Source organism: Cyprinodon tularosa, unplaced genomic scaffold (assembly GCF_016077235.1).
Source record: "Cyprinodon tularosa strain WSP-4 unplaced genomic scaffold, ASM1607723v1 ctg156, whole genome shotgun sequence".
Classification (NCBI taxonomy): domain Eukaryota; kingdom Metazoa; phylum Chordata; class Actinopteri; order Cyprinodontiformes; family Cyprinodontidae; genus Cyprinodon; species Cyprinodon tularosa.
This window is the reverse complement of record NW_024038395.1, coordinates 599685-612380: the sequence shown is the minus strand read 5'-3', so window position 1 is coordinate 612380 and position 12696 is coordinate 599685. Positions and strand designations below refer to the sequence as shown.

Genomic DNA, 12696 nt, shown 5'->3' with positions numbered 1-12696 from the left:
TTAATTAAAATGAAAAAGAAAAAAACATATGAGATTTATTTTTCAAAATGTACCCCAGCAAATACATACCAAAATCAGGGGCGTGCATACATAGACACTAGGTGGTGCTAAAGCACTAGGAAGTTTGCCCTTTATCAAAAAAAAAATGCCCTTTTGAAACTCGTTTTTTTATTATTATTATTATTATTAATATTAAAAAGATTTTACTGAGGTCGGTTTTGAAATGATCTTTTGAAAACCTGAGCCATTAAAAACGACTGAAACAATGCCCCGAAATGAGCCACCTACTTGCGCACAAACGACCCTCTCTCTCTTCCTTTATCACGTGACCTCGTGCGGTCGCCCGCAGGGCACGCCAGATGTGCAGCATCATAGCAGTTCAGTAGCGTCTTCAGATAGCAATGCCATTGCAGGGGGGGTGCGGTAAGTGGTATGGATGAATGAAGAAAAAAAAAAAAAAGGACTTGCTTTGACTGAGCATAATGGACAGTTGTGACACTGCATCCCAGATTTGAGAAGATCTACAGCAACAAGCAGGCTCACTACAGCCACTGAAAAGATGGGAGGATAAAAGTACAAAGAAGAAACTCTCAGGGAGCTGTTCAATGTTTTCACTCCATTTTGCTTTTTTTATGTATTGATGATAGCAAAGTTAAATATTGTTATAAATAAAAAAAAGAAATATGTTTAAAATAACACAGACAACAAAGAATCCTCTTCTAATCTACAGTATAGAACTATGAAAAAAATACAGTTACACAAAAGTGTTGCACTGTAAAGATGGTGTATAGTTTGTTTTGTTGCAACCTGAAGTGTGAAATAAACTTCAGTGGAGTTTGAAAACAAAATATGTGTATAGGTTTATTATATCTGGTTGAACGCTGTGTGTGCCCAGTTGATTTTTTATTTTATTTTTTTTTTTTTGGGGGGGGGGGCGTGGAAATTTTATTGTAATCCAAAGGGGGGCCCAGAAGAAAATCTTTGGGAACCACTGATTTAAACTAATGTGGCTTATTTTTTTAAGCTATTATTATTATTATTATTATTATTATTATTATTATTATTATTATTATTATTATTATTATTATTATTATTATTATTATTATTATTATTATTATCATTATTATTATTATTATCATTATTATTGTCATGATGGTTATTATTATTATTATATTGTAGCCAGTCACAGCAGGGAAGCTCTATACCATCAACATCTACCAGGACAGGAGATGAGGAAGAGTTCAGGGAAGACACAGAGACAGAAAAAGACCAGGGTGAGGGAGAACAGATGGATGAGGGAAAACGGGGAGATGAGCCAGATGAAAGAAAAAGAAAGATGACCATTAGTCTGTTCTGTTGGTGGTGTGACTTTTTTCCATTGAAAACTCACGTTTAGAGAATGTTACAAATAAAAGTCAAATTTCATTCAACAAGCGTGTATTTTTTTTTATAATTAAGTGTTCCACGTGTGCTAAAAAGTGCAGCAGCGGCCTCCCTCAGTAGTGCTGCCACCGTTTTGGTCATTATGGTCGGTCAGTATGTTCCCATAGTCAGACCCGGCAATTCAACGAGTTTCCCGCCGGCACGCTTACAATGTAATGCAATGCAAATGTGCACAGCGCCACCTACCGAACAAGATGGGTAGCCCGGTCAGCAAGGACCTTAGTAAGAGCTTCTCCCCACGTCACTCTGCTGCCCCCGCCGCTCAGAATGCTTTTTCGTTTTCAAGTTATAGACAGTACTTTGCAGGCAGACCACAAAAAAGAAAAAGCAATGTCCGCTGTGTTTTCTCTTTGATTATGGCATAAAATGTGCAGTCTTAAAGAAGAAAATGCAAATAGGATGATTGATTACTAATTTCATTTATGAGTCAAGTAATGCAGCTACATTGTTAAAATGAAAAAGCATTTCCAGAAATGCTTTTTCATTTGAAATATGGTAACAAATTGCTTCCATAGCTAAGAGGTATTTCAGCTATTTGATCCAGGTAAGCCTCCTAGCTCTACAGGTTTTGTCTCAGGTGTCCTGCCTTCCTATTATGGAAAAAAAAGTTTTTTGTTCGGGTTTCTGTCTCTTTGTCATCATTCTTTCTCAGGGAAGGAGCAAAAAGTGGGCTCAGTACATCAGTCCATTTGTCTGCTTCACGGAACAAACTCTGCCCTCTATCCAGGCTAAATGGGGTCATAGCTTAGAACGATTCTTAGAGTTGTGTGTTTGTAAGTGACTGTCAGCGCAGGTACACACTGTTCTGAGCTGAGGGGCTATGGCAGGATGAGAGAGGGAGAGTAGGAAGTGGCTGTCAGTGTGGGGACATTTAACTGGTGGGAGATGTGTACCTATGTGTGTGTGTATTTGTGAATACATGGTTGTGTGTATTTTTAAGGGTTGCCCAGTATGAGGGGGATTAACCCTGTGGGAGTTTGACTGGGCTCTCATGTGAAGCCAACTGTGCTGTCTGCTACAGACTCACACACAGACTCCCTCTTATGCACTACAAAGAACTGTGAGACAACACGCTTTGCTTTCAGTTCATCACATTCACACGTTGCACGTCTCCCTGTCCGTCCGTGTTGCTCTCTGCTTCCATCAGTTACACAAACACATCAGCAGCACAGACTATAGCGTGACCTTTTATTTGGGGGCGTGTTGCTAGGATGTGGTCTAGGTCCAGGGTTGGTCTGCATGAAGCTGACAGCAGAGAGAAGACATCAAGACAGAGCTAAAAGGTTCAGCTGGGCAGGGATATCCTTCCTTGTCTCCATAGCAACAGTCACTTGATAAGGAACACATCCCTTCAAAATCATTACAGAGTCTTAACTGGTTTGTCTGTGCTCGATGATCTCAAAAGGCTTCTAGCCAGTAGGAAAAGGAAAAGCATACTTTAGATTTAATGAATTATTTTTGTATGACATCAGTTTTACACAAATTTTTTCTCCCTTCAAAATTATAACTTATTTTTCAGCTGTTGTAAGTTCATTTCCTGTTATCACTGCTAAAATTTATTTATTCTTTATTGCCAGAAATATTGACTTAAAGCTATATTGGAGGACGTTCATTTTCCGGGTAGATCATCAAAATAAGTGGTCCTCCTAATTGTCAATCATTCTGGCCATCTTACGTGCTCGTCCCCATTTTCACTTAGCAAAGGTGAGTCTGTCATATTCGAAACATTGAAAATCTTCTTTTGGAAAATAAGCTTGTATGAGCGATGCAAACAACAACTTTTAAACAGTGTGCACAAGGAGAAATGGGCTTGTGCATGATTTCGCACACGTTTAATGGGCGGTCCCTCTCAGGAGCTGGTACAGGGTGCATTTTTTCATTCAAGTCGAGAAGGCGGGTCTTTTGTGAAGATCCTCCACTATACCTTTTATCTTCCAAATCACTGAACTCAGGTGTTCCAGTCCCTTACATGCATTATGGTGTGGTAGGCTACATCCGGAACCAAAACTAATGGTCAGTGGATACTCTGACATTAGCAGCTTTCTATTTTATAAGTAGCATTGGACCTTCAAACTTTGTCAGGCCTTACAGTTAGCTTAAGCTCAGTGCATATTAATCTTTGGCGAATTCTTTTCCATGGCACCAGTGCTTTATTAGCATTACCTTATCCAGTGCTAAGTCTCAGATCTAGAGCTTTGCTGACGGCCTCTGGACTACAAAAACATGGAAATGTTTTGTTGTTTTTTTTAAGTTAAGAATCCAAACTATCTGGTAATCCAACAGATAAATCTTGTTTTTGTTGTTAGGAAAATGGCTCTGACCTGAAAGTTAGAGGATGTGCTGATCCAATATTGATATCCGATATCCATCTACTGTATCCTAACTATTATAGCATTATATTGGCCGGAATCTAAAATCTTGTATATTTGAATGCTGATTAAGACTAATTTATTGGCCAATTGTTCTCGTACCTTTTATTGTTGCCTATTGTTCTCTGTTGCAGTAATACAACTTCTTCAAGACTTTTCTGTTTTATCAAGACCTGTTGATTTTGTATCTGTTAACTCACAGAGCTACAATATTGGTATTGTATCAGAAATGTAAAAGTTGTATTGGGACACCCCTACAGAAAGCATGGTATCAAGTGTAAATGTTAAACATAAGGAGATTATGGTGTCAGGTGATGTTAGCTGCTGGGCTTTGCTCCTAAGTTCCAGTGGTGGAGAGAGTTTTCCACCATTACCAATCACCCATAAGGGCTGAACTCTGCCGATCACACAGATTGCCTGGTAAGATTTAGATTTGGGTATAAACGCCAGTGTTAATTTCGCCAGCTTTTTAAAATTTAGTCTTAGTCACAATGACTAAGCTTTTTGCTCTTGCCATCAGGTTTGTACGGTGGGGTTGCTATCATGCAGGTTGTTTTGTTGTCCTTCGTGTTTAAACGAAATGGCTCCATACATCCAGGAATTGTTTTTGCCAAGCTCCTCCAACAAACTGTACACCGTTGTCCGAGCTCAGCACCATGACTGCGAAGTTGAGCTAGCCACGGTTAGCTACTACCAGTGACCAGTATAAACCCTCTGCTACTACGGAGTGAGCGGCACGAGGCACTGTGGGACAGGCGCCACGTAGGGAAAAAATAATCTTCTACGAAGTTCAAGAAAAACTTATATTAACAATTACAAATTAATTATGAACAATAAAATTTTTTAATGTCCATTCGTCCATGGCTTGAAGAAAATAATTTTTTATTCTCGTCATATTTTCATTTTCCGGTAACAATTTTTCTGCATCATCATCTCATCATCGTCATAGGAAAAAGGCGGCGTTAACTAAATATTTTCGTCATCGTCCTGGTTGACAAAATTAATACTGATAAACGCTATAACTGACTATGTGATCTGGTAAAATTTAATCATAAAATCACCTAATTTAAACAAAACATAAAAAAGGTTTAATTTAACAGATTCGATTTTTTCAGACAGAGTAAAATAGTAAAAAACATGGAACTAAGCGGGGGAACTTTATTTTATTTAAGATTATGTGCTTCAAGTTGGGACAGCAAACATTTTAATACACATATTAAAACTTTTATTTTCTCCTGCAGCTTTAAGGAGATGTTCGCTGTGAGACGTCCCTGAAATATTTGTGCCCCAGTAGCACAGTCCAACATTTACAGCAGTCGGTGGAACCCAAGTCTTTCACTGCTGTTTCTTTACTAGGGGTGGAACGGTTCACAAAATCCACGGTTCGGTTCAATTCACGGTTTCTGGTCACAGTTTTCGGTTCGGTTCGATACATGTTGATTGTTACACCGAAATCCCATAAAAATGTATGGAATTAATGAAAAAATCCCCCCAAAAATAATGGATTGTAATTATTTTAAAAGATCCGCGGAAACCCTGGATCATTTCCGTATGTTTTGCTGCTTTGAATTGAATCATCTCGCGCATGCTCTCTACCATCTCCAAGGGACTCAGAGGGGAGCGGACGGAGGGAGCCACAGTGGAGGCTGAAGGCTTTGCTTTGAGCAGCCGGTCTGGAGCGCAGCGGGGCGGAGCGGGGGTTGCTGACGAAGTATGAGTAATTTCGTGGGTTAGCATGACATGTTGGTCATGTTGCTGTTAGCGTAAACAAAACATGTTGCACAATGCTTGCACACTGTTGCACTTTTATCCACAACTTTCTTTCCATCGTCATCGTAGGTCACTCTAAATGCAAAGTGGTCCCATACAGCAGACCTCTAAAGTGCTGCTGGCGCGTCTTCCAACTCCTGTTCTTTCCCACTCGCCATTCCGACACAATTCTCCACAACAACTGATTTTTTCCCCTGCTACACCCGGCTACACTGCTTTGCTTCTTCTTCTTCTTGTTTACTACTGGTGGTTGGCTTTGGTCGCAGTACCGCCACCTTCTGCTCTGGAGTGTAAACGCTTCGCCTATGAGAAAAAGGAGCAGCGCATGAACCGAACGAAACACACGCGAACCGAACGGTTCTGACGGTTTTCATAAATCGTCCCATCCCTATTCTTTACACAATTAGTTAAATAATACATTGTGAAATGAGGCAAGAAAACTCTTCTTGAAATTCATACACATTTTGTGATCAAGACAAATGAAACCAATGTTCAGTGGCTTAAAACAAAATCCAGATTCACTTATAGATGCTAGTGGGCAGCTACAAGTGGGGTTGGATAGAAATTATCAAAGAAGTCAGTCTTATTTAATCTTTTTAAGGTGATCTTAAGCCAGTGTTTTCGTTATCTTATGCAAGACAGCTTGTTCACCTAAATTCAGACAATCATATCTCAACGGTCATCTGTCAATCAAATTTTTTCGGGTATAGCATCTTGACTCATAGGTCGCAGATAATATACGCAACGGTTGAAATAAGAATAAATAACTTTACCATTGAGTTACCTCCCAGTGTTCACAGGGATGGACGTCTGTGTCTGCGGCAGGCGTGGAACTAACAACTGGCAGCATTGCGAGGCAAGGGCTCAAACATGTATGGCTTCAGCTTCTGCCGCCCTGGCGTCCTCTTCCACAACATCTTCATCCCGGCATTCCTCCTCTAAATACAAAATGTATGACGGAGGAGACTCATCCATGACCTCCAACACAAAACTATCCTCTTGAATGTTTCCACTGTCCATAGCGTTCCTTGACAGTGTCGTTGCTAAGTGCTACTTAGTCCCAATGTAATTTCCCTTCGGGAAACTACTAGCACTAGGTTGCTAACTGGTTAGCAAGATGCTTCCGACACACCAGCCACAACCAAACTTGCTGGCAAACCTTCCGCCACAACAAACTTGCCCGCTTGATACACGACCAATAACATCCTCTTTATTCACTCGTGTAAAGTCGTGCACCACTCGAGAGAACAGCCATTTCTCTATGACTTTAAATACATTTTTATTCTACTTGTCACAGAACATTTAGAACATCCCTCATGTATTCTGCTCCTCCTTATATATGAAGTTCATTAAAATGTAAAATATTTGCTTTTAGACAGTCTGCTCTGTGAGTTTGACCTGGACCCCTCTCATCACACTGCCTTCCTTTCCTCTACTCCCTCTTTGCCTTCTCCTTTCTGCTTGATTTCTTTTTTTGTTGTTTTTTTGTCACCTCATTCAACTCTGTATCGCAGGAAATTACATGTTTGACAGGAAATAGCCTGGGGCAAATACAGCGCAGCCCATTTTAACCTCACTCTGCTGCCTTTCTAACACCTCACTGACATACTGACATGCCATCATTGGCAGAAACAAAGTTGAGGACCTTTATTCATTTACTCCTTTTTTATCTTAAGCCTTATTCCATCACTTGCCAAAAGGTTTTGATCCTTTAATACAAGTTATTGTCAGACCAGTATAGATGTAAATTGGTGCATCTTCATCTGCTGCAGGCGGGACATATGGGCATTGGGTTTGGTTCACACAAGCTGTTTCTTTTTCCTGCTGGCTCTTAAGTGTACCATGAAAGCCAATCTGCAACACTTACACACACTAGTTTGGGAAGGTTATTTTGGGACAGTTAGATAGATTGAGACCTTTTCCAGGTTACCGAAACTTTAGCAGCTTCCAAAAAAGTAAAAAAAAACAATCCCCTGGACTTTGTTTCCAAGTTTGAAGACGTTTCGCTTCCCATCTAGGAATCTTTTTAAATTCAAAATGTCAAGAATAGCATTAGTTAGTTAGATGCTTTATATGGTGCCAACAAGCCCTTGTTTTTGTTTAGAAATCATACAAATTGAAATGGACGAATGGGTCCACCCCTTGGACTGGGGGTCATTTGAATTCTTTTGTTAGCCTGCAATGCCCATACATGTCTATGTCTCTGAAAGGGGTGCCATTAAAGGGAATTGGTGGCCTGGCTGAATAGGTGAGGTCTTTTTTATCATCTGTACAGGGGTTGGGGTTGCGATGATAGCGGGAAGGGATAAACTCAGTTGCTGCATTGTAGGTTTTTGAAAGCTGAAATCTGAGTCCACCTTTCTTAACATAGATGGCTTCCTTCACGCCCCTCTCAAACCACCTATTTTATTTATCCAAAATGTGAACATTCTGGTCCTCAAAAAAGTATCCTTTCTCCATAATGTGTAGATGTACCGCAGAGTCTTGTCACGAGAAGGTTGCTCTTCTGTGTTGGGCCTTGCGTCTGCCCAGTGGATTGTTTTTTTACTTTTTTGGAATGACTATGACCTGGATGACTGAAAATTCACCAGCATTTAGCAGCTCTAGCTTGATAGGTTTCAGGAATATTTTAGCAGCAAAGATCAGCTGTTTACATCTAAATCTAAGTTTGGCCGCATACATCTTAAAGTGATAACACACTGGACATTGTTTAAATTTGTGGGACGCGGACAGTTAAAAAAAAAAGAAATCTACTCATATCGGGATCTGCTTGCCCTTTGTAGTCGGAGCCTCTCCATAAGCTCTGCAGTCAATGTGATATGAAAAAAAAAATGGAGGTTAAAAAGTCGGACGCAACCAGTTTGACCTGTGCTTCAGACATAAGCAAAGTGTTTTTATCAGCCTGCTAATATTAGATATTGCTGGCCAAAATAATCCATCATTAGTTTTTTTTACCTGATCTCAGACTGGGACATCCTTTGGTGTGTCTCTGGTTGGGTTGAAAGAAACGGTTTATTGTACCTAGTTTGTGATTAGTGAGTCATAACCAAAATGTACTCATAAAAACATTTTATTGAAACAATAAATAGGTGATAATAACTGATCTCATCATGGCTGAGGGGGCTTTGAGTTTCAAAAAGCCAGAATGGTCTGACACCAGGCTGCTGATTGTTTATCAGTTGGCATTCTTTGGATCTACATTCTTTGCAAAGCAATCTTCTTCCTTTTTTAGTCCTTTGATCTAAACGGCGCCCGACGTTTGTAAAGAGGTGTTCTTGAGCCAAGCCACTGACTCTCTCTCCCCTTTGTTTTGTTACCTGACAGGTTTTGATGCACACTGATGGGAATCCAGGAAGCTTCCTGTGCCAACGTCTGCCCGTACTGACCTCCATGACTCAGCTGGACGGTACTGCTACGGCCTACGTATGCCAGGACTTTAGCTGCTCTCTGCCCATCACAGAACCCCAGGAACTACGACGGCTGCTCCTTGACAGGACCGCAGTGCCGGAGGCAGACTAATATCTGACAGACTGCGTTCTGCAGCTTTCTGCTTTTTTTATCCTCAATGAATACCAAAGCTTTAGGTCAATCTGAGCTGCTTTGCTAGGATCTGTTGCTGCTGTGCCTTGCAGAAGTAGCTAAATGTCATTGATAGATTTTCCTTAAGAATTCCCTTGTATTAAGCTTCATTTATCTTCCCATCATCTCTGACGACCTTCCTTACCCCTGGTAAAAGAAAAGCAACCCCACAGCATCATCATTATCACAGAGCTGGACTCTCTAATCTTAGCTCATTGAAATGTAAATTAGTTTTATTCAGTGGCATTAGTGAATGAATAAAAGGCACATCAGACATTTTACACATATTTCCTTATTTGTCAACTATAAATTCCCTCCATTTCACACTTATGTCCTGCTTTGAGTTGGTATATCCAAATAAAATGCAATAAACACTGTGTTTGTATGGAAACATTAAAGGGGTCATAGAATGATTCTATAGGGTATCTGGTGCTGGTCCTTAAGGTCTCTGAATAGGGTGTGTAAATTGGTTGGGCTAAAAATGGCATATTTGCTGTTCTATGCGCCCTAATGCAAGCCTGGTTATAAGCCCTAGAATGAAATGACAGATTTTCTTCCTTTTATGGTATGCTGATGAATATTTATTGAGCTGTGCACTGATTGGTTGGTTTACAACGAGCAAAGCTGCCGAGCAAAGACTCATCATAGCAGCAAGCACTCACTCACTAAAACATTGAAATTGTTCATATGATAAGGTGACCAGACGTCCTCTTTTTCCCGGACATGTCCTACTTTTTATACCGTAAACAATGTCCAGGGAGAATTTCAAAACCGTCCGGGATTTTGGTCGACTACAGTGCAGCAGAACCGACCCGTCAGCTCTGAGGCTGGTCCGGGAACCCCCCTGGCTGATGGAGGGAGGGAGCCAGCGGGGGACGGAGCAACCGAACCCTGCCTGGTGTCTTTGGATACTTGGAAAGACTGTGAAATTTTTCCCCTTTCTCGATGCAGCCTGGAACACTGCATTTCTACCCGTAGTTCTGGCTCATTTTCAGTAGAGAAACTGCCTACTTTGTAATTATTGTAGAAATAAACCCAACTGTAGACTAAACAGCTAAACAGGTGTCTTACATCTACCTCTGTTCATGTTCTTGGGCCGTGAATCAGTGGGCTGGTCTGGATGTCAAATTTGGGGCGTGACAAAAGTTCAGGCCAGAACCAAAAAAAAGGCAACATCCCCTAGTTGACGTCAACTCGGTGCTTCGTTTGAATTTGTCCGTTTTATGGTGGAAGTTTTGAACTGTGAGATTTGCAGAGAAAGGAGGTGTTTTATGCGGTTTGAACCTCTCTGTACGTCCATTTCACCCACTGAACTATTGTTATTCATCTATGACAATGTAAACTCGGTTTTGCATTCTATTACCCCTCTAATGAAACATTTTAATGACTAGTCTGGCAAGGTTCTGTATTGTGCAATGACAGAGATGCATCCCCGATTTATTTCCCATTTTAGTAGTACCTCTGAGCAGCATTTTAATAAAAAAACACACACGACTAAATACTGAGGCTTGATTCTAAGTGGAGAAGTAAATGTTTGACTCCTAGCGGGAACAACCAGACAACCTTGGAACCATTAACATAAGCTGTATGGAAAATATTGACCCATTATCCAAATCTGGAGGTAGAAACCAATCTGTGTTTTTTGTGGAAGCTTGAACATAAAAATTGCTTTATATACCAGTTTCTGTAAATTAATAACACAAAGCAGCTCTTTGCTATCAGCCAGATCATTAATTTAACTATTGTGAATTTTATCCTGAGGCTTTAACATAAAAAAAAAAAAATAGCATGCATATGAATTGTCATCCCCCCCCCCCCCCCCCCTTGTTTATTGAATAAAATTGTTTTCATGTCTGGACTCTAAGGTTTCATTTTTCTCAATCCAACAGTCGACCGGGACTATAAGTGTTGGATGTATAATTATGCATTCATAAAAAAAAGTCTGTATTGAAAAAAATGTAAACGAATTTATTTTTTGTACAATGCTTTTTTCTGAAAAAAATCAGGCTTGTTTTATTGAGCATTTCATGATGGAAAAACAATTCTTTAAACAAATCACTAGAGAGAGATCAAAATGACTTTAATGCTTACAATGTGTTTATGTACACCTGGAACTGAACCGATAGGAGTTTCCATTAGAAGATGAAGTCCTTTAAAAAGCATGAAAATCAAAACCCGGATTGAAAGCTGATGCTGAAGCAAGTTGTCTGCCAGACTCCCCCTGGAGGCCGTGAGAGTGTAGAAGAAGGAAAGGTGTGAGCCTCCACCACCTTTAAGGTGAAAAGAATTGCCCTGTGAGAACAAACGCTATATCTCTACTTGTTTCCTTTGGCTTCTTTTTTTCAGATATGGCTTCATACAGGCCTTGTCGCCTGAAGAAGTAAGGGAATCATTTCAGCAGGAGGGTTGCTTCTGTAAGAACATTAAAGTGCCAAGGAAAAAGAGAAACAAGAGGAGGAATATTAGATATAGAGACAGACATCTAAAAGAATAAAGAAAGGGAGAGTGCAATAATTTCTGTTCTGCTATAGAGCTGCTGTGTCCAAGTCTCACTTTCCAGAATGTGCCAGAACGGGAGCAGCGGGCTTTTTGTCACTTTGTGGTTCCCTGCTCCTGTTCCTCCATCTCTCCCTCCCTCTGTGTCTAAGCCGATCATCTTCTACCAGGTTAGGACCTCGCTCTGTTCTCTCCCTCCAGCACGTTTGAAGCTCTCCCATTTCTTCATTCCTTTCTTCTCTCCCTCACTCACACATATATTAATCACCCCCCCTTCCTGACTTTCATCCGTCCCCTCGTTATTGTTCTCCACTAATTGTTTTGATGAGCTGCACAAGCTAGATTTTAATTAGCACAAAGATTAGTGGTTGGCCCCAACAAAGCCTTTCTCCCTGCTGATAATGAAGGCATAACCTAAATCCTGAGATATACAGTCCAAGAATAATAGAGCTTGCATTTATCATTCTCTGTACTTAATATACTTCTGAGGCACTCAACATGAGATGGTGATAACATTTAACAGTCGCAGTAAAGGTAATATCCTGGAGTTGTCTGAGAGGGCTGAATCAGCTAGTTTTAATGGTGTCTTCAAACCTACTGAGCGAGCAGTATTTTTTCTTTCATAACATCTTTAAGTGCTGAATATTCCTATTAGAAAACAAACTATTCCAAACTTACATTTTATGCTGATTTAGTCTGTATCTACTTGTTACAACAGTGTGAAAAAATATTTTTTTAACCTTTAAAAATCATTTAAAAATGGTATTAAACTAATTTGATATGAGACAGAGATATCCAATGGAAAAACTAAATTTCAGCTAACAAAAAAAAAATCACCTAAATCTTGTCTGACTGCATGAATAAAGTTTGTTTGTTATATTGGTGATTTTTTTTTTCTTTTCCTATTAAAAGCATAGGTGTGTAGAGAAAAACAACTTAAGTAAGAGTAGCACTACTTCATCATATCTTTATTTATGTAAAAGTAAAAAGTTGCCTTTAAAGAAATGACTGAATTAAAAACAAAAATGTTTTTGATAAA

General features: G+C 39.9%; 1 protein-coding gene across 2 annotated transcripts in view; it reads left to right on the top strand.

Moving 5' to 3' along the window:
- spata20 (spermatogenesis associated 20) overlaps positions 1–9559 on the top strand; it is a 100987-nt gene extending 91428 nt beyond the window's left edge. The window contains exon 16 of one of the 2 annotated variants that reach the window (XM_038280088.1): positions 8907–9559. In XM_038280088.1, coding sequence (XP_038136016.1) covers positions 8907–9101 — 195 coding nt within the window. In that variant the 3' untranslated portion in view covers positions 9102–9559. The remainder of the gene's footprint in view (positions 1–8906) is intronic. The other variant, XM_038280089.1, reaches the window with a different exon arrangement.
- The last annotated feature ends 3137 nt before the right edge of the window (positions 9560–12696 follow it).